Source organism: Desmodus rotundus, chromosome 12, assembly GCF_022682495.2.
Source record: "Desmodus rotundus isolate HL8 chromosome 12, HLdesRot8A.1, whole genome shotgun sequence".
Taxonomy (NCBI): Eukaryota; Metazoa; Chordata; class Mammalia; order Chiroptera; family Phyllostomidae; genus Desmodus; species Desmodus rotundus.
Window position 1 is genome coordinate 88,784,854 of NC_071398.1, and position 23,241 is coordinate 88,808,094.

Here is a 23,241-nt window from a genome sequence, read left to right on the forward strand (position 1 = left end):
AAGCACTGAGTTTTCTGTCTGCATGTGAGCAATTAGCATTAAGTAAGCAACATGTTGATCTGAATTAAACAAGTTTCACTCCCATCTCATCTAATGCTAGGTAAATATCATGTATCTCTTTAAGAAAAAAGTTATGCTACTCCAACTTCAAAAAGAGACAAATAGAATAATCCTACTAAAATTAAAAAGCAAACAATACATTAAAATGATTTAACTTCTAAAGTAGGGTTTTTAAAAATTCAAATAAAATTACTTTCCTGCTAAGGAAAACTAAAGCTGCAGACTCGGAAGTAGAAAAGTCCAGAATATTTCAGTTTAATATCTAATTCTAGAAATTCAAAGGAGAGAAAGTATGTTCTTAGATGCTTATAAATCATAACTTACATCCCACAGAGCTCAATCAATTATGTTCCCTTCTGGCAAGACAAAGTTTTACATTAAGATAATATCTAAAACAGTGTTTTGCAAGTGTGAGAAAAACTAAAGTTTAAAAAATAATTATGTGGCTTATTTCACTCAGCACAATGGCCTCAGGCTCCGTTCATGGTGTAGCATGTGTCAGGGCCGCCTTCTTCTTTAAGGCTAGGTAATACTACACTGTACGCATGCACCAGTTTCGCTTATGTGTCCGTGGATGGGCACTTGGGCTGTGCCCACAGTTTGCCTACTGTGAGCACTGCTGCTGTGAACGTGAGCACCCAGATGCCCCCTGCAGACCCTGCTTTCCATTCCTCTGTGTACGTACCTAGAGTAGTCAAAGTCCCAGACAGTGAGTGGTAGCTGCCAGGGGCTGGGGGCAGGGGAAATGGAAAGTTGGTGTTTCACGAAAACTGAGCTTCAGTTATACAAAATGGAAGGGTGATGGAGATGTTTGATGGTGGCGGCTGCACAGCATTATGAATGTACTTAATACATGAATACATTTTTAAGTACACTTAAAAATGGTAAAGGTAATAAATTTTTTGTTATGTATATTTTATCACCATCAATATTGGGAAAATTACATGAAGTGAAAATACTTGTTTACAGCATCATTTTAAAAACTCATTTTATTGAGGTATATTTTCTAAAGCTAAGAACTTTAGACTTAGACTCAAGATTTAATTGTTATGAACAATGTAACTATAATTTATTCAGCATCTTCTTAGTGCCAGTGCCAGGGACTGAACAAGTGCTATCTCCTTTAATATTTGCCACTATTATAAATTACATATTAGGACGCAAATACAAAAAGGTTAATTAATGTATTTAGATGACAGAGCTAATGAATGGATGGAGCTGCGATTCAACTTCATTTAGGTCATTCTGATGCTCATAGCCCTGGCTGTTATCATTTTAATACAGTGATATGCCTGGTTAATACTATCAAATTGGATTCTGCTAATGATGAATTTAAGTGGTATTACTGATAAACTGGGTGAAAATCTGTCAAACCAACAATGATGAAACACTCATCAGGAAAAATATCTTGGATCTTAAAAGTGTCCCTTTTTTTGGTCATTTAATTTTACTTTTATTACAAGTAAAATTAAAATCATGTTTTCTGTATTTAATTTGGTGAATCTGCTATGCAAATGAGAGATACCTATCAGCCCCAGATTTTGAAAGAATGCCATATGTAACTCAAAATGATAAAAAGACAAAAATCAAATTAAACAACTTAACCAAAGTAGTTATTTTATGTTCTTGTTCTTCCTTTGGAGACAAATAGTTTTGCAAGCTGATTATACTAATTAGATATAATTACCAAGTACAGAAAATTTTGAGGAGCTTACACAAAATTAATAATTAAATTTAATCTACTCGGAATAATGGAAATCTTTTTTAGAAGATGGTGGTGGGGCCCTGGCCGGGTGGCTCAGGGGGCTGGAGAGTTGTCCTGTACACAGAAATGAGGGTTGGCTTCCCGCTTGAGGTAAAAGTGGAGCCAAATTCTAACAATTTTTATCAATACAGAACCTAATCTATAAAATATACTCTGAACATGGGGGAGCATAGGGCCTATACCCTATCTATTGGCTACTGAGTAGATAAGAACAGACCGATCTTTCTCACATTACCAGGGTCCATGAGCATCTGCCATGTTACTGACCCCAGAACAAAACATGCGTAGTTCTGATAGGGGAACTCAAGAGTTAAAGCTTTTCCAGTAGCTTCAGTCAGAGATGATAGGCTACAGTGATAACTGCATGTGGAAAGCTGTTATTCCATGACCTACTTAACTCCAGGAGAAATCAAGAGATTCGACCTTTGTGTCCCGGGCGGGCTGCAGTGACAGAGACGGTATCTGAGCCATGTGCTCTCGGGAGGGACACAATGATGCAGATAAAGAACTGTCGAACGACAGATAAAGAAGTACCAGGAAAATCACCACAGGGCCACAACTCCTATCCAACTAGCTTTTTTCTAAACCCTTCACCTACCTTTTCTTCTCCTTATAAAAAGTCCAGCTTGAGATGAGATGTTATGATGGTTTTTGAGGGTACATAACCCGCTGTCTCCTCAGATCGCCAGCATCTGAATAAAGCACCCCTAAAGACCCAGTCCTTGTCTCTACTTACTGGTTCTGGCAGAGACAGGCAGCTTGATCGCTGACTCTTCCAGTTTCCACTCTAGTCTGTATTACCTTTATGTGACTTTGCGTTAATCTATGGGAACTGAGGTCAATGCAACAATTTATTCCAAGAAAGGTCACAGGAAGAGGACTTGAAATATTTGGGATCTGATGAAAAGACAGGTTGTGTTGGAACCAAAAATCCAACTCTCTAATTATGTTTAGTGTTCATGTAAAAACAATCTTCAGAAAATCTTAACTACGTCCACAAAGCAGCATATTCTTATCTTGGCTAACGAGTCAATGAAAATGAAGTGTTTTTGTTTTGTTATGGGCATAAAAACTTTTCTATTTTATTTAGATATATTTTTTAAGATAAGGTGTTTTCTAACTGCCAATTCAAGCCTCTCTCACATCTTCTGTGACACACTAGTTGCGTACTGTGTGGACGGATCTTCATTCATAATGAAAAAGACATTTTTGGCAAGAGGTCTAGAATGGCCTGGTGAAGCTGGGTTAGAAGACCTCAGGATCCCATGCCATTATTCAGGAAGTTCTGAAAAATGCCAGCTATCATTGTCCCAAGAGTTCTATCACAACACTCCTGAATTTCCTCAAATCCACCACTTATTTTTGTTATTGGGCCTTGGCTATTGTTACGGGCTGAACCGTGTTCCTCTAAAATTCATTATGTCAAAGCCCTAACCTCAGAGCCTCAGAATGTGACTGTATTTGGAGATGTCTATAAAGTTAAATGAGGCCATTAGGGTGAGCCCTGAACCAGTAAGAGGAGAACTATGGACACACAGAGACACCAGGGATGCACACACACAAGGAAGACCATATGAAGAGGCAGCAAGAGGGCAGCCATCGGCAAGCCAGAGGAAACCAACCCAGCCAGCTCACCTTGATCCTGGATATCAGTCTCCAGGACATGAGAAAATAAATGTTTCTGTTGTTTAAGCCACCCATTCTGTGGTATTTCATTATGGCAGTCCTAGCAAACTAATACAGTCGCCGTCCCTAAATACTGATGGCCCAGCTCTTAGGAAGCCATGGGCCCACGGTCAGAAGACAAGACATTTCCCAGAATATGAGACTGACATGGAATTCACTGAGTGGTTAGTTGCTATATAACTGCATTATTTGCTTTGCTTTGTAGCATTATGCTTCCTGCTAAATGATAACCTTTCTATCTGAGATGGTGCTGCTGGAGACCAGTTCCCTGCTCAGCACTGACATGTGCTGAAGGGGCCAGAAGGAACACAGCAAATAGGCTCTTCTCTCTTCTACTTAATGCTGAGGCCCCTGTGGGGATCAGTTAGGTCTTCAGTGAGTCCCATACAGGGTATAAGACCAGACACTGCCAGCTAAATCTGCACAACAGTCACAGATTCACCTAATACTTTGTGCATGTCATTCCCTCATTAATCCCTCCTCACCACTGGGTGCCTACTATCTTTCCTTGTAACATGGCAAATAGGATCACAAGGAAGAAGCCCAGCAGAGATAGGAGCTCATGGAAAAAGAAACAAAAATTGAATGACCCTATGTTCCTACCATTTACTGCTGTAAGACCTCAATACTGTATATCTAATCAGGGCTGGGACACAATTCTGTTACTGCCTCATTACAAGCATAACTCACTAGATATAGAAATTGTTGATCGTATGTCAAAAACATTAAAGAAATGTTCTATTTAGAAGAACCCAGAGGGAAAAAACAATTGAAGAGAAAAAACCCTTTTGTGATTGTGATACCAATATATTTGCCTGTATTTGATAAACAAGAAAAGTACACCTTTTAAAATATATTAGACTTAAAAAAATAAAATAAAATAGATTAGACTTTTTATAAAAAGAGAGCAAACCAAATCACGAGATACTACCTCACACCCATTAGGATGGCTACTGTCTGGGCATACTCCCCAGAAGCTGAAAGTGGGGATTCAGAGAGATATTTGCACACCCGTGTTCATAGCAGCATTACTCACAATGGCCAACGGGGAGAAGTAGCCTAAGTGTCCATCACAGAGTACTGAACAAAATGTCATATATACATAAAATAAAATATTACCATACGGCTTTAAAAAGAAAGGATTCTAACACATGCTATAACAGGGATGAACCTTGAAAACATTACAGTAAGTAAAATACAGCCTGTTACAAAAAAAAAAAAAAAATGTGGTATGATCTCACTTATGAGAAGTCAAACCATGTTCAGCAGAAAGGCCATTCTGAGGAACCAGAAGACGTTTTAGAATTACTACAGCAAGAGTCAACAATAACTTCATGTGTCATTATCAGAGATACTTTTTCTGTAACTCTGATGTTTACTTATCATGAATAGTTTTCAAATTGTCTTTTCATATGTTACCTAAGAAACAGTTATAGTGATACAGGAAACCTTTGTTTCCTCAAGGAAATCTGAAATAACCTTTTCCCTGGCCTTGTGATCTCTTCTAGTTACATGTCCTTCTGCTATTTCTAGTCCTCACCTCCAAGTCCCACCCCAGCCTACTGATATCTAACATCTGCCCCAACACTCTTGTGAAACTGCCACTGACAAACCAATGACTTCTGTGTGGCTCAAACTAGTGGGCACTTTTAAATCTTATTTGGCCTCTCAGTAGTAATCTGACACTTAAAGATTCTTTTTCTTTTGGCACTCCTTCCTTCCTTGGTATCTGTGGTGCCTGTCTGGAACCTTGAGTCTGTCTTCCTGGTGGTCGATCTTCAGTATTCTTTGACAGACCTGTAATAGTACCCTGGGCTAATTCACTCATGCTGCACAGACAGCGGCCGATAAGACAGAGGCGTGAGTGCTCCAGCAACGTTCAAAGAAAAATGTCCTGTTTCTGCCATTGTTCTTTGTTCCCCGCTCCTTTCTAGATACTTCTAGAAGTGTCTTCTAGAGTTCTTCCTGTGTCTTACCTCATCTCTGTCACAAGACTTGCCGTGTGGGGTTAAGGATAGTTTCCCGTATCTCTATCGAACCCCTCTGGTCCTATCTCAGACACCATGTGTCCGCATCCTCCAAAATAAATAACGTCGTTTTCCTCTCTCTTCCCAGTCTTCGAAATATCGTGTCCGAGTCAAGTGCATTCTTAGTTCTAAGGCATTTCTAAAATACCCAATCCATTACAAAGTAAAAAGTTCATATAAATGGCATATTTTTAAAATGTGCCCAACCACTTTGCCTATTTTTTTTTTTCTACGAATGACCTGCTGTGTTAATACATGAGTACTAACTGCGTCTTGACCTATGGCCATGCATAAGATGGAAAGTGTTATTCCAGCTTTAAGACAGGTTTTCACCACTCTTCCAAGTTATATGGTGTTGACAATCAGCAGTATCACCTCAGTCTTCTTTTCTGCTTTTATTACCCCAGTTGTTTCATTTGTTAACATGGAAAGCTTTTGGGGATATTAATTTCAACCAAAATAAGTGGACTCATTTTCCTCTCAGAAAAGTAAAAAGTAGGAAAAGGCAAAAACAAATGAAGAGGGTGAATATCCTTCTAAGACAAAGACATCTCCTATTTTTTTTGTCAAATATATTGTCTTTTAAATTAAATTTAGAAATTTTCTAAAGTTCTATGTATCCAACTAAAAAATATCTATTGAACAGAACTATGAAGTCATTTATTCAGTCAGAAAGTTTAGTCTATTTTAAACTGAGTTCTCTAGAATCAGACCAGTTTCAATAAGTTATTCTACAAAGTACACACTGTGTGACCTTGGGCACATTCTCCATCATTATCTCAATTATAGATTTTACTTATTATCAATCAAAAACCAAATCTCGCTTTATGTCATGTAAAAAAACAAGTAATGACCCCTAAAGGTTGAAGACAAAGAAAAAGTACTAACAAAAAAGGAAAAAGAAGAGCTCATCTGGCAGTTATTAAACTTTTTTATTACAAAATAAACTTGAAGGCAAAAAGCACTATTAGCAGTAGAGAGGACGCATTCCCCCGGAAGATATACCATAACCTCAGAATACAGAGTCCAGCAGAGGTAAGGCCTGCTTGAGTGTGGCTGGCATGGCAATAATATGGATGTAATAATTTATAGCTTTAATTTGAACACATCACCTAAAATATCATATAGTGTGCCTGAGTGTGATATTATCTTACAGAATTATATGCTTATGATTTTCTAATAAAAGATTTTATAATAAAAAAGGGGACGTTATTTGTGCCACACCCTGTGTAAAGCAAATGTTAACTGTTTCACAAAGAAACTGAAAAGCTCACAATTATAGCTGGAAATTTTAATATCTATCACAGAACTGGTCAGACAGACAAAAATCAACAAGCATTTAATCTAATGGACACAGAGAATCCTGTGCCTTAAAAAATAGAAGAAAACAGAAAGGAAATCAGGTGAAACCAGTTCAAATGATGAGTTTAGTGTAAAACAGTATGAGCTGGAAATTCACAACTAAACCGAGAAGAGAGGTAAGACTGAAAGCAAAGGTCATAGAGAGTTTAAAGTAGATGAGATTGCAGGAGAGCATATAGGGACAGGGTGGCGATAAAATACAGCTAGTGATAAGCCTAGAAAACTTGTTGCAAAAGCATTAAGTATACCAACAGTGCCTGAAGTAACACTTCATTTACCTTAGGTCAGAAGTGTCAGTACTATTCAGTATTTGCCTTTCACAGGTAAGGCAGGAAAACATAGTCTAAAGGTAAGGACAACAACAGCATTCCTGTAAAGACTTTTGCTGGGACCTCAGAAAATTCTAAGAGGTGCCTTGGAGACTTTTCTAGAAACACAAAAGGTCCATTAAGGGGCTTAAGAGCATGCCTCACAAATCTATCCAACAAGACTTCCAAAAACGTTAAGGGCACTGCCCACAGCAGTTCCACAGGGAACCCGCGGTAGAGAGGGTTTATTTCAGAGTGTTGTCGTTGTGACTTTTGTCTAATGGGTGAACCCCAATCAAATTCACAGAAAACAGGTGTTTAGAGGAATGTTCTGGTAAAAGCACCACCAGTTGAACTGAACAGGACAGAGGTAATCTAACATGGAAAGAGGTCTTCGGACTCCCTACCTTTTACAGGCAGGAACAGGCCGCGAAAGCTCCTTGGCTGCAGCTTGCTTTTCTTGTGGTAAAACTTGGGAAGCCAAAATTAAGAACCCAGAGAGCAGAGGCCAGAGCAGCTGTAAGGAATTCCCAGGCAGCAGGACTGAGCCCTCATCAAGGAAGTGGTAACACGTGCATGGCCGGGTCTTAGCTCGGCTGGAGCTCGCCTGTGCTTATTCCCCGGCACCCCCCCCCCCCCCCCCCCCGTTCTGAACGTGAAGGTGCAGAGGAGTTATCTTAGGCCCTTCCCGACACTACACTACACAGTGGGAGGTAGGGCAGGGGACTAATTCGCCTCTAGTTCACAGTAGTTCAGACAGAGAGGAATGGTACCCGAGGAGCTTTGCCTCACCCACACCCGGACCTGATTTAAATGATGAGATCCTAGACTTTAAGCTGATGTCATACTGGGGTAAGACTGGGAGTCCTAGGAAGGGGGTATGACTACGTTTTGCTAGTAGAAGGCGTGCAAACTGTTGTGGCCACAGAGTAGACTAGGTTAGGTTGTATCGTCCAAGATGGCTACACGACAAGAGCTGGCACCTCGCATGATCTCCTTAAAAGGTAGTAGAGACAGTCCTCCTCCGGTCAACAAGTAGGTTCTATGTCCCCTCCCCTGTATCTACTCAAATATTCATTGGCGTTTTAGTGAAGGCTCCTTCTGTAAATTCCTAGTATATCTTAGTTGAACTAAGAGAGAATGTTTTCCGTATCTCAGCCTGTAGAGAGAAGACAGATCAATACTTCTGTGGGTGGTAAACAGCTGCAATAGTGGCGGCAGGAACCAATCACCCCAGAACCCAGGTAAGATACAAACTGGAGGTGGAGAGTAGAAATCCATAAGGAAAAGGTGTATAAACAATAGTCCCTTCCCACACGGGTCACTCCGTCACAGAAATGCCTAAGTTAAAGAATGATCTGCCCTGACTGATGTTGCTCAGTGGATTGGGCACCGTCCTGCAAACCCAGAGGTCACTGGTTAGATTCCCAGTCAGGGCACACGCCTGGGTTGCGGGCCGGGACCCCAGTTGGGGGTGTGCAGAAGGATCAATGTTTCTCTTCCCCCTCTTTTTCTTCACCCTTTCCCTCTCTCTAAAATAAGTAAAATCTTTTAAAAAATATATCTTAAATAAAAGAGTAATCAATTACATTTTTGAACATGAAATTCTATTTTAAATGACTGTCAATAAAATGTTGAAAATGCACGGGTATAAAAAATATGTTGACCCAGGTTATAACTTACACCTCTGCAACTTCTCTGAAAATTTATACATTTAGGAAAAAACCGAATTCCTAATTAATGGTACTAAAAATAAGCTGAATTTTCTGTTTTTTTTTTTTTTTGTCTTAGGACAGATGGCTCCTTATACATTAGGCCCTAAGCTCAACTATGTAAAGGAAAAATAACAATTACAGCTTAATTGAATGAAACGCACCGAAGAATGTCTCTATTTCCACACATGAAAAATTTCATAGGATCACACCACTTCTCTTCATTGTTTACAACTATTTCCAAGAAATCTGGAAAACGTATGTTCACTAAAAATGAAGTATGTATTTTAACTGAAATACAAATTTAACATACCAGCATTAAGGAGAAAACAAAGACTAACACTTGTAAAGCTGTCACTGTTTAAAAACGCACCATCTCATTTATTCCATCAAGGCTTGAGGATTCACATTGAATAAGGGCAGAAACCGTGGCTTTGAGAGGGTAGAGGACATGCCCAAGGGGTAAATGTGGAACTAGAAGCCCAAGCTCTTAGTTTAACAAATACATTTTCACTCACTCCCTTAATTGAAGGATTCCTGATGCAACACCATACATAACTTGCTTTGATAAAAAGAACTAGACTTGACATTTATTCACTATGTGCCTCCAAAACCAAACAAACCATTGCATTTAACAAGCATCAAAACAATGCTAATAAATTTGCAGTCACTACAAAGTTGACTGTATTTTTCAATGTTTAAAAACTTAAAAATCCACCCATAGTTAGTCAAAAATAATTTTTAGCAGAACTCACTTTGATTTAACATGACTCTTTAAAAACTTAAGACCACGTATACATCTAACAAAATAATACAATTATTAATTTCTATTAATTTTGACTTAAGTGCCTGCTGTGTAAAAAGGGTGGGGAACTGCAATTTTAGTAGTTTCCCACTGATCAATGAATGCTGAAATGAGACAACTTTTTATTAATTATGCCCTCTACTGGTAGTTCAAGAAGTTCTAACATACTATCGCAGACTGGATTCTTTTCTCTAAGTGTGATCCCCTGCCACCTGCACATAAATCCCTGGAAAGCTCTTGAAAATACAACTTCCCCCTTTTACAAAATATCTACAGATAATTGTGATTTCAATCATTCTGGGGTAAGATCTAGAATTCTGCATTTTTAACAAGTTCCCCAACAAGTAAATGGAGAATCACTGGTTGGTTAGGTATGCCAACACCTGGCTCTTGAAGGACAATACCTTTCTGAAAAGCTCTGGAAAGGCATTGTTATACCTTTTATAGATAAAGACTGAGGCTCAAGACAATATACCCCAGGTCACATGCTAAAAAATAGCAGAGCCACTAATATTTTCTTATTCCTGGAGGTATGCGTCCTTAAAGGAGAGAAAAAGAAAACTGTATCAGCCTTAAAATCCAAGTAGTAATTTCTTCAGATGCAGCTAGGGAGGCCGTACACGCGTCTGTATAAACCTTCTCCGCCCTGGCTCCATGTGAGAATCACCTGGGGAACTGGAAACGATGCTTATGCTCAGGTCTCACCCCCAGCGAGCCAGATTTAATAGGCTTGGGGTAGGGCCCTGACTTTGTTATTTTTTCAAAGCTCCCAGGTGACTATAATTGGTCACGGGGGCTGAGCACCACTTAGGCCAGTGGAGCTAGGTCTCTAAGTGCCCAGAACTACCTGCAGGACACAGACTGCTGGGTCCCAGCCCCGGAGTTTCTCATCAGTAGATATGGTAGGTATGGGTAGAATTGTATTTTTAACAAGTTCCAGGTGGTGATAGTGGTGCTGGTTCCGTGGCCACACTCTGAGAACCAGTGGCTAAGCATATTGGTTAGTGGTTCTCAACCTTGCCTACACATTAGAATCACCTGGAGCAATTTTTAAAATTCTGATAGTAAGGCACACCCTCAGACTGATTACATCAGAATCTCTGGGATAGGGGACCCGGGCATCAATATGTTTAAAGCTCCTCAAATTAAAAAGGTTTGTAGAGCAAAGGTTTATAAAACCTATTACTATGTTAACAGACATCTAGTGATTTTCCAAGAGGGTAGTGTAGTATTCGGTATTTCCAAAGCTTTTTGGACCGGCAACACTTCTGTCAAGGGATATAATTAATGGCCATGAATGTATGAAATCCCAGCCCATAGAGTAAAGTGGAAACTGCTTTGAGTCACCTACAATACATTCCCCTCGAACCTTGACCCAGCCTCATCTTTGGCCAAATCTTTCCTTCCTCCGCTGCAGAGGCCCTTTTTAAAATATGAATGACTCTCTATTCCAATGATCTGTTTTCACATGACTGTACTATTTCTACAAGCTCGTTGGAGTCAGAGGTTGCATTTTTTTTTATCATTTGTTTCCCCAGAGCCTACTATGATGCCAAGTGTAGCTGTTGCTCAATAATTTGTTGAATAACTGAATAGAGTTGATATTCCTACTATCTGTAGAAAAGGTAGTATCAAGCATGGCTTTTATGCAACCTAGAAAGGGCACCACTTTTTACATAGTTAAAATCAGAATTGAATACTTCTCCCTCACAGAGCTTTTATTTAACATGGCTTTAAATTAAAAAAAAAAAAAAAAAAAAGGAAAAAGGGACTATTTGCACTTAGAGATGATATTTAACTTGCTCTGGGATTTGCCACATATTCAATTCATTAGTAATTTAAGGGTGCAAAAATCTTAGGTAATTTTTTATTGTACGCACCAGTCAACTGTGATCTAAAAAGAGGTACAAATGCTTTGCACATTAATGAGACAGAGATTCCAAAAACCCTTAAAGAGGGAAAAAACCCAAAACTACTATTGTTTTGAAAATCTAAGTTCTTCAAACTTGGACATACCTAAATCAGTTTTGTTTTTTAAATGAGGAATGATATTCTGTCAGCAAGCTAATTCTGGTCAAGCAATTTTGATATATCCCAAAAAACTGCAAGATTAAGTTTAGTATTTTCCTTCACTGCTACAAGACTTCATGCACCAAAGGTGTTTGGTCCATGCTACAGCTTTCTGGCATTATGTTGCCTTTATGCTTCACAAATATTTAAATAATCATATATGTGTATGTCTCAACACATCATAAGACTATGCTGTTTTATATATTATATGTATGTTGTTATATATACAGGGTGGGGCACATGTAGGCTTACAGTTGTCCATATGGGGAATATAATAATAAATAATATTATGAGAATAAATTCTGTGTTTTGCATACTCACAACTGCAAACCTACTTTTGCCCCACCCTGTATGTAATACTGTATTAGTTCATAAAACTTGCTGGAAGATGCCCAGCAACTTTGAAAAACCTGATAAGCCTACAAAAAAGAGAAAAGTAATAAATAAAACTTTAAAATTAATTCATACTTACCTCTGAATTCCTTCAAGAATATTCTTCACAGCTGCCATTAACTTTTGAAGGTAGATAAATGCTTCTTCAAATGATGCTATTTTTGAGGAGGTCTGAGCTGAATTTGAGCCCAATCTTTGAAACACATCTGTGCTGAAATAGTGAAAAAGAAAGATACTCTTCAGTACACATGCATACTTACTATAATACAAGTGTTTCCAGTTCTAATGTATAAAATAACATTCATAACTGGTCTCTTATAATGCCCATCTATTTATTGTTTTCTTCTAAGAGTTTTATAGTTTTAGCTCTTATACTTAGGTCATCTATCCATTCTGAGTTAATTTCTGTGGGTGGCATAAAGTCAGGGACCAACTTCACTCTTCTGCATGTAACTGTTGAGTTGTTCCAGCACTATTTGTTGAAGATGCCAGTCCTTTCCTAGTTAATGTTTCTGGAATCCTTGTCGAAATCCACTTAAAATGTACTTAAAATTCTATTCCACTAATTTATTTTCCTAGATTTATGCCAGCAGCACACTGTTTTGAATACTGTAGCTTTGTAGGAAGTTTTGAAATAGGGAAATATAAGTCCTCCAACTTTCTTATTAAGTCTTCCAATTCATAAACACTAGATTTTTCCATTTATTTAGACCTTCCTTAATTTCTTTCAGAAATGTCTTCATAGTTTTCAGAGTAAAAATCTTGCACCTTCTTGGTTAAATTTATTCCTAAGTATTTTATTCTTTTTGATGATAATGTAGGTAGAATTATTTTCTTTATTTCCTTTTTGGACTATTCATTGCTAGTGCATAGAAATACAACTGGTTTTGTACATTTATTATTTTAAATATAAAAACCATATACTTATTTTATTTAAAATGCATTTCTTTTAAAATTTTATAAATTTAAAAGCCTAGTAATTACATAAAATATGAAAAATTCAGGAATGTACAAAGAAGGAAATGTACAATGCCTATAGTGTAGTAACTACAGATAAGCATTATTAATATCCAGGAGGCACTAACCATTAATAGTACCTACCACTTACCTAAAGTCCTCATAAACAGAAAAGACACAGAACCCTCAGCTGGAGTGCCATGAGGACACCAGTGACGACTGAGTCACGAGCGCACAGGGCATGAACCGCTGGGCGCCAGTGCTCTAGTGGTTTTAGGAGAGCAGCTCGCGGGACCTAACAGCACTTCAAATGAGCACCTCCACGTGACAGGGTCCAGCACAAGCAGCTGAAAAGTTCTACAGTGACTCAGGTACACATCAGGCGTGAGAAACAGGGAAGGTGGCTCTAATAGCTTCACACTGACAAAGCATTATCAGCATTTTTCACTTACTGAAACACTATTATGTGATGGAAAGTCTATTATCCAGAAATTGCCCAGAACTCTGTAACATGCAACATTGATGTACACATAAGTCAGCTCTAAGGTACAGAAAGTACTCAAGTGTTTTCTAAATGAAAGGAAGATTAAAACATCTTATATATGGTGTTAATCTATTTTTTAAAAAGTGATAATATCTGCCTGGTATATATGGTAACTCTCTGCTAACCACAATGTGATGAGCCAAAATGTTCAACATCCATTAAGATGAGACAAAACCAACAAACAAAACCTTTCCTTTAGGTGAAAATACAAATTTTGAAATATTATTTTCTTTAGCTCACAGGTCAGGTATAGATATTTCTTTAGTATGACTATAAATTTTTTTGAAAAAAATTTTAATTACAGTTAAGGACTAAAAATGGGCGGCAAATCTAGCATTCTACTAGACGACTGATCGAGAAGAGAGGTTTCAATGGACTGCTAAGGTTACGTTGCTGCTCTTATGAACAGCAAGCATCTAGAACAGAGATGATCTTAATCAAAAACAACAGTCATGCTGGTCCCTTTAACCAAAATCATACTACCAAGTGTATAGTATGACTGACAAATTAATTATGTAAAGATTATGGGCCTTCGGAAAAGTACGGGAGGGAGTGTTGGCCTAGTTTAAAATCAGTGGCTTTCAATTATTATTATTTTTTGCTTGTTCAATAAGTTTATTATCTTTATCTGAAAAATCTTCATAGAAAATTGTGGTTTGGTTTATTAGTTCTCAGCAGCCTGTTCCAGAGCTCTGAAGAGGAAACTTGCTTCCTTCTCAGCTACCCGATATTTCTTCTGAGCAAGAGACATTTTGGGACGATTCTACCTCTTCTTTTTAACTTCTTTCTTAGGCTTCTTCTCATAGATTGGATTCTCAAGTACAGCAGCATGAGCCTTCTTATACATATCCTCCATCATGTCTGGAGTTACATTGTTCTCTATGTATTGAGAGAACTGTTTCTTGTAAGTATCTTCGTCTTCTTCCATTAGGTAGCACATATAATCTGCCACGTGCTGACCCATGATGTGCTTCCAATGCACTTCTGCATTGACTCCCTTGCTTTCTGGATCATAACCAGGGAATTGTTTGGTACTGTGAGGAATGGACAAGCCTCCACCCACAGCTCCCTTCAGGGCCCCAAACACTTTACTTCCAGTAGTAGTTCTGGCAAGCCCTGTACCCAAATAACAGGTGAAGGCACCAGGTTGACCATCAGTGCTTTCCACATTGTATTCATCTCCAGTCACCTGCACTTGGCCTTCAGAGATCCTGTCTGTGCAAAACCTGTTGAGAAGCTGCAGGCCAGCAGCAGGCCAGTACAAGATGCTGCAGCATAATTTGTCGGGCCGACCTTCACACCATGCTTCAGGAGTTCATGAGCATCAGCTGCACAAACTATCGTATCCCCTTCTATACAGGCACAGGCAATCTGACGAATGACATCTCTGTTGGCTACATGTACTATCATCCTGTATTTGGGTGTGTTGTATTTATTTTTATCCTGGATTACCAAGTGTTTCCAGGCATAGTAATCAGCTTTACCCTCTCATCGTCTTCTAAATTTCACTTGGTATCTCTTGAAGTAGGACTTATTTTTGACAACTTTTACAAACCCCATCCTGTGGATGAAAGACCCATGTTCACAGCTGGCCACAGACCTACAGGCCCAGCAGAGCTCTGGTGGCGGCGGGGGAGGGGGTGTGTGTAGGGGAAAGCTCAATTATTTTTTAAGTCACCCTAACAGCAGAAAACCACTACTCTCAAATGGTTTCTATCTTTTCATTTTACCAAGACTATAGTATTTTATGGGTATGAAAGTAATAAAAGTGTTTCTTCCTTTTAAGTATAGTATCTCCCTTTTAAAAAAATCTTACGTGAATGTTCCCTAACCACGACTGGCCTCCCCATACACTATTTTAAATGTTATTAATGCCTGGTGTCCTGGTAATTTGTCTGGCCAACCTAGATGACTGTCTTTGGTTCCACATATATAGGCAATGCTTCTCATCAGGGTTTCACAGCTGAATCACCTGGAGAGATATTTTCATTTTATTGTTATGCACTATCTCAGCCACACCTCAGCCCTACTGAGTCAGAATTTCTACGGATACAGCCCAGGCATATATATATTTAAAACTCTCCAGGTAATTCAGATGTATACCCCTATTTAAGCATCACTGTTTCTAAGGTACTGATCTGGCAAAAGATCCTCAAAAACGATAATCTCGTACATTAAACTTACAGCCCAAACATACTGTTCAGTGAATGTAATGATGAAAAACTCTAAAATTCAAAAATTCTCAGAAATTTAGTACCTGTTCTCATATATTGTAATCCAAACACTCTCTAAGACAGACCAGATTTCTTGATGCTTGTTGGGTTGAGGTGGATGAGAACCTGAGAAAATGGTAATTTCTTGGTTGTTAGACTTCACTGGAGAATTAGCTTCTTGCTTTTTACCCACGGTCTTTTCTGAAGCGTTTTGATTAAGTTTTGCCTTGGCCTGGGGAAATAAGTACTATATTAGATAAAATGCAGCTGGTCCTTCATCAGTAAGTGAGAGAAAAAGAATGCCAATTGTGCTTCCAAATTTTCTAGCTTTCTGGGAAGTGCTGACTATTCTGTCCTTGATTACATACAGAACGTTCCCAGAAAAGTATCAGAGCTAAAAAAAAAAAATTTCCTTTTCCATTCATATCAAACATTATTTCCAACTTATTTTATTACAGTGATTTTTCTTAGCTGATATGCTAGTATCAATTTAAGAATACTGTTTGAACTCTTCTACACATATGGTATTGAACTAGAGATAGGACATCTAGGATACATTGAAGGTTTCTCAAGAAACAATATACTCAGAACTGCACTCGAAGACAAATTGGAACAGAAGAAAGTGGAAGCAAGAAATTGGTTTGAAGGCTACTGAAATAATCCAGGAGAGGGGGCCTGAGAACATGAAGTGGGCGGGAAAATGCAGTAAAAAGAGAAAAAAGTACACAAGCAATATTTTTAAAGACTTGGCCAAAGACTAGATTTAAGGACCCTACAAAATTTTAACCTGGATTCCTGGAATAGAATAACACAAATAAAAGAAATTTGAGGTGTCTATAAAGTCTAGCAATGTGTTTTAAATAGATCGAACCTCCTTGATTACTTCTCCAAAGAAATATTAACGACAGATTTATTCAGTAGAAGTGGAACACAAATGTTTCCAAGCAACACATCTCAGAAACATGTGCAGGCACTGATGGAAATGTTCATTTGAATGTGCCACACTCACTGCAGTTTTAAACAGCGCATTATATTACACAATGCTGATGAAGGACAACACATGGAACATATCATGTATTATAATATAATAGCAATAAACCATTTAATGTATGTTTATGTATGTTTCTGGATTTTATGGCCACCATTAGTAAAGCAAGAAATAAAGGCTGGTTGTAGAGAGGGGAAAAGGAGACAAGCATTACAAGTAGATGAGAATGTCAGAAGAGAATACAGCAGAAAAGATAAAAAACAAACTGAAGAATGAAAGGTGGAAACCAGCAAAAAGAAAGAGAGACCAACGAGGTAAGGGAAGAAACAGAAGTATTTAATAGCAATAAGTTTAGAGAGGTTTCAGGAACGAAAGGGTGGACAACCTCAAGTGCTGAAGGAAGGCTCAGAAAGAGACAGAAAAGGGTAGATTTAATCATTAGAAAGCAAATGATAACCTAATTCTTCTAATAGAGTGTGGAGGCAGAATTCTATTTGTAAAGGCTTAAGGAGCAAGTGAGTGAAGAAATGGTTACAAGGGTAATAGATGGCTCTTTTCAGAAGTTTGGTAGTTGATGGAAGGAGGTAGTATAGTTAATAGTATGGCCATAAAAGTACTTAAGAATAGATCTAAACACATCTTAAAGCAGAGTAAAAGACTGAAGTGATTTTTGTATAGAAATTACCTTGGGGGAAAATACCAACTTAGGTAAAACATAAATCTGAAAGAATAGAAAAAAATTTAACTCTATGTTTAAAAAAATGGGTCTTGGTCTTGGCTGTACTGTAACTTCTTTGTGAACTTATATAAAATCACTCTCTTTCTAGCCCTGGCTGGGTGGCTCAGTCGGTTGGAGCATCATCCTGTACACCAAAAGGCTGCAGATTAAACCCCAGGTCAGAGCACATACCTAGGTTGTGGGTTCGACTTTGAGCTGGGGCGCACATAGGAGTCAACAGATGGATGTTTCTCACATCAACATTTGTTTCTCTCTCTCTCTCTCTCTCTTTCTCTCTCTCTCTCACTCCTTCCCTCCTCTAAAATCAGTGAACATATCCGCAGGTGAGGATTGAAAAAAAAAAAATCACTCCTTGCTGATACAAGTACAATTTCCAACATTAGTTTCATGGGATGTTAGTTTCAATGCCACAAAATTGAAAATAAAGAAAATTTCAATATTATTAATAATAACAGTTCATATTTACTGAGCATTGAGTTTGCACTAGAACTTTCTAAGAACTTTTTAATCTACTAGTTCACTTCCCCTTCACAACTACCTTATGAAACAGATACCACAATTACCCATATTCTATAACAGAGGTATTTTCTGGGCACCTCATGCAAAGTCATACAGAAGACCAGAGGCATTATCAGATCTGACCTTCAGTAATCTGACTATGAACAGGGTTATGACTGCTCTCCAACTGTAAAAGTTATCCTTTCCTATCATTTGAAAAGAAAAAAATTACTCTTCCTATTTTTGCCTGCTTACATTAATTATGAACCTAATAAATACACTTGGATAGAAGGGCATATTTGCTTTAAGAAAAAATTTTTTAGTCAGCACATAATAATGCCTTAAAAAAAAACTTTATCCTATTACAGTTGTTCCCACCTTTTCTCCCTTTCCTCATCTGCACTCACCCTCTCCCCTCCCTCAGGCAACCCCCATATTGTCGGCCATGTCCATGGGTCATGTTAACCCCATGTTCTTTGGTTAACCCCTTCACCATCTTTCTTTTCTTTTTAAATTGCTGAATTCCTTTTTTATAGTACTTCTTTCTATTACCACTTAGTCCCCTTATGCCCCCTCCCGCTGCTTCACCATCTTTCATCTAGTCCCCCAGCTCCCCACCAGCAGCCGTCAGTCTGTTCTTGTGTCCCTGCTTCTGTCCCCATTCTGTCCTTCAGTCTACTGCGCTAGTTACACATAACGGCTTTTGTCCTCAGCTCTCAAACAGCCCTGTTACAACTAGGCAAGTGGATTTCTTCATCACACACATATCACATATGTGCTAGGCACTAAGTACCTTACAAACATTAATTTATTACTTCTCATGTCAGTTCTGAGGCAGAGAGTTTTATTATACTCTCTTTACAAAAGGAAGAATTAAGGCTCAGAGAGGTTAGACAACCAGAGGTTAAAACACAGCTAATCAGGATGGGAATCCTGAGGCACATAAGCCTAAAGTTTATCAACAGGACCGACTTTCATTATCCTATCACCCTGGTAGAGCAAGTCTTACTACTATTATTTTTTGGTGGCTTATAGTAGATAAATGTACATATTCTTTTCCTGTTCCCACTCTGTTTATATAAAAATGTGGGAAATGACTATGTTACTTAACTTTCCATTTTGGTTTCCTTTTTCAAAAGCAAGTAAAAAATATTCCTCTTTTCCTGATTTTCTACACTTAGTAAGAACTTGCAATCACACTAACGCCAAGTGTTAAGAGAAAAGCACCACTGAGGACACTACATTCTTCACCACTCAACTCGCCTTCATGGATCTTTTGCTAATGTAGCGACTGGAAAATCCAGACCCAGGAATGAAAAACTTACTGAATAACAATTCAGTATCTTTAAACACTCAGTGGGCAATATATAAGGGGCATACCATTATATATGGTATACATATGCGCATGTATACCATATGGTGTGTGTGTGTGTGTGTGTGTGTGTATATATATACACACACACATAATGGTATGCCCATTATCTGATAAATGACACTAAGCTTTAACATCACATTTTCATGGTACTTCCCATCTCTATGTTTCCAACTGAAAGGATCTTAAAACTTGACATTCATTATTAGTATTTGGGGGAAAGGGGAATCACATCTGCAACGTACTCTTGAAGTCTTCAGAAAAAAAATGTGGAAGTTCAGTAGACACGTAGGCAGGAACACAGGGAAAACAATAAAGCAAATGTGATAAAATATTAACACTGGGGGATCTGGGTAAAGGATATATATGGAAATTCTATGTATTACTCTTACAGTGTTTTTAAAGTTTGAAATTATTTCAAACTAAAAAGTAAAACAAAACAACATTTCTGAACACCACTCCCAGAAATCTGTTTCAGTAAGTAAGGTCTGGGAGGGACTGGCACCTGCATGTTAAAAAAAAATTCCAAAGGATTTTGAGGCATGTTGTGGTCCATTGGTCTACCGCCCTAGGAAATGAGTGTTCAAACAACAGTGCGTGGCTGTCTACTATACAATAAATAAAATAATTAAATGCCCTACAATTGCTATGACACCACTTCCATAAGAGAATGTGTTTTATAACTTGTAATAAGAACCGTTACTCAACATTCAATTCACTTAATATTTTACTTAGTGCCTTTAGTATGTTAGAGTAAGTTTACCTATCATCCTTTACCTATATGTTGTCTGCTAACTACATTTAGAATGCATGTGTTAGCTATCTAAACGGCATCCCAAAGACGTCTTACCTCTGCAAACGTTTGAAGTAGTGTGTTTACTTGAGCAAAGGCCTGCGGAAGAACACCATCATAATTTGACCTTGTACTGAAGGCATGTAATAGGCTCTGAGAATCCTGGAGCAGGAATTTCACTGTTGCCAAATCTACTGCACTGTTGGCTAGTAACAGAAAATTAAGAAGGAAAAAAAATTACATAAGAATGAGTGTACAATTTGAAAATACCTTTGGAAAACCAATCTAATATTAATTATGAGATTTAAGAAGAGTACACATTTACACCTACGAGCCACTCCTAATTTATCTCGCTAGTGTAAAAAGCAACAACTAAACTGACTTAGTTGCAGCCAAAGTTATTGGAGTTGATTCTGGTTTTCTGTGGTATTCAGATTCCAGGAGTTCCCTCAACATGGTCAGTTCAAAGACATACTCTTCAGAAAAGAGAGATAATCACCAAACAAATGCGTTAAAGTACAGATTTTCCAAACTGAGGCTGTTTCACAACAGATTACTATGGAGGCATTGGAAGAGTCACCTTCTGGCGGTGAGCACCTAAGTGACATGTGGTACCTCTCATAGTCAACTCAGTTACGATGCAGTGATTCAGATTCACCTTCGAATGTAATGTAATGCAATGAAATGTAACACTACGTTTATTGGAAATAACGTGTTTTCTCTCTGTGTACAACACATTTAGCTAAAAATAAAGAATTTAGGTAACAGTAAGCTGGGGGCAAGAGAAGCCAGCAGAATCTTTTTCCCCTGCACTGTAGATGAACAAAGTGTGTTCATCTACAAGTAGTAATTTAAAGGTATACTTTTCTCTCAAGGAACTAAAATTGCATTAAATTCTCAAACCAATTAGGAGATATGGTGACAATAATTTCAAAGATTCTAAAAGTTATGAACAATTAAGTTAAATAACTTTCTAATGTCACCAAAACTCAAAAAAAAAAAAAATTCTCATTATTAGGATAAAATTCTACTAGTAATTTTCAAAGGTCTACGGAATAAACCATACAACAATGTGTTTTATTTTCATGTTCATAGTTTCAGGGACTGTTAAATTCCAAAACACCAGAATGGTTTTCCCCCGGTACTATGAGTTAAAAAAAAATAAAGAATTCCCCTGTATCACTTATACAGCAAGTATTTGCTTATGAAATACAGAAAGGTCAAATGAAAATTAAAGATGAATTTTAATAATTAATTACACAATATTCAGAAACTCTAATCTAATGTGATGGTTACAGATAAGCTTCTAGCTTTACTTTTACCAAACAAATAGTATATTTCTTTACAAAATACTTCAGTTATTTTTGAAGTCAATGACTAGTTTGAATTAGATGAGAGAGATGCTACACACAAGACAGAATGGAAATTCAGTGAACTTAGTAAATATCCTGAGGAGGAAAAATGGGGCACAGCTTTTTTTAAGGGTGCTTCTCCACTGTAGTCTATGTTCCCTAGGGTTTTTATCTTTGAAATAATCACTTAATTTTGTCTTGTAAAAATTCTTTATGAAGATTATGAGCAAAAGGCAAATAAGAGTGATAAATTCAGTACCTAGACACAACATAAAGCTACACAACTGAAATAATTTAATGCTTATATAAGAACAATAATTATATAAGCTAAAGTTAATATGAAAAGCAAAGTCAGAAAAGGCTACTAGTCATTTTCCCCACAATTTGCTATGAATTGGTCTCAGGATTCCTGTTTGGTATACTAAAGTTACACACACACGTATAATTCAATAGCAAGAATACTATTAAAGAGTAAGCAAAATCATAATTTATGATTCTTCTAATTCAAATTATCTTAGAGCAGAAGGCACTTTTACAATTCTATTTACTATTCTTCACAAGCCAGGAATATTAGGCGTCAGATTCTTGTACACCAAGGATCAAAAATAATGCACATGATGATTCCAAAAACAATTTTTTAGCAGAAGAAACAGTCACCATCTCTGCACTTCTTTCTACTGGCAGTCAGAGGTGCTGCCTACTACCTCTAGGTTGCACGTGAGAGCAAAACACTGCCCACCCCTGGAAAAAACAGACAAATGGAGGGTGGTAGGTAACTCAATAACCCTTTTTTGAAACTAAATCTTGTTCCACATCATTCATAGTTTATGGACTTTCTCTTTTGATAGAACCAACTAAATTATGCCCTTAGTGAAATTTATGAAAAAGTGTTTCTGTATATCTTGTAAAACTGCTTTGAAGACATGTCCAATATGTTGTTCTATGTCTCTTATGTAATAGTAATAATACCTCTAATAAATAACCTTTACAGTTAAACACAATGCCTGGAAAGTGTCTTTCTTTTAAAAATGGAAGCTGTGAAAAACAGATATTCATGCAACATCTACCTTGTATAAGTCATAAGGCACTGGGTAGCATTTTAAATCCTCTCGGTTTTTACTTTGCTTTTTAGAGGAGTAGCAAGACAAAGCCAGCTGCTTGACTTTGGACGAATCGCTTACCCTCAGAGGGCTAGCTTCCTTGACCACAAACACATTAGACTTTAATAACATTAGATCAGTGTTTTTCACATCTGTTTCTTCTTATCAGAAAAACATTTTTTCCAAATCCTACATGGAATCTCCATAGATCAACAGATGAAAGAAAGCTGCTTGGCTAAAGCTGGGGTTGAAGGCCCAAGGCCCAGCACCTGCCAGGCTCCCTTCGACCTTTGCCCCTCCAGTTGGTGGCAGCTCCAGAGGCACTTCAAAAACCTAAGGCTCTGTACAACATGGTTCAAAAACCACCCTCTGAGTGGCTGACCACAGTCTCTTCTGGTTCCAAAATTCACTATGCACCAAAGCCAAAGATTTCCCATTCCTTATTCATATTTTAGATAGAAACTGATACATTATTTTTAAAATTAGTACATGAAACG

The 23,241-nt window shown here is 37.7% G+C and overlaps 1 protein-coding gene and 1 pseudogene across 4 annotated transcripts in view; both read right to left on the reverse strand.

Annotated features, from left to right (window-relative positions):
- Nucleotides 1-23,241, reverse strand: part of SWT1 (SWT1 RNA endoribonuclease homolog) — a 79,092-nt gene that overhangs the window by 19,950 nt on the left and 35,901 nt on the right. For all 3 annotated transcript variants that reach the window (XM_045188804.2, XM_024552605.3, XM_045188800.2), the window contains 3 exons: nt 20,350-20,498; nt 15,947-16,134; nt 12,268-12,399 (listed from right to left, as the gene is read on the reverse strand). In XM_045188804.2, coding sequence (XP_045044739.2) covers nt 12,268-12,399; nt 15,947-16,134; nt 20,350-20,498 — 469 coding nt within the window. The remainder of the gene's footprint in view (nt 1-12,267; nt 12,400-15,946; nt 16,135-20,349; nt 20,499-23,241) is intronic.
- LOC112297807 (large ribosomal subunit protein uL18-like) lies at nt 14,354-15,251 on the reverse strand (annotated as a pseudogene). Its single transcript, XR_008425658.2, has one exon. The product of XR_008425658.2 is annotated as a large ribosomal subunit protein uL18-like (transcript).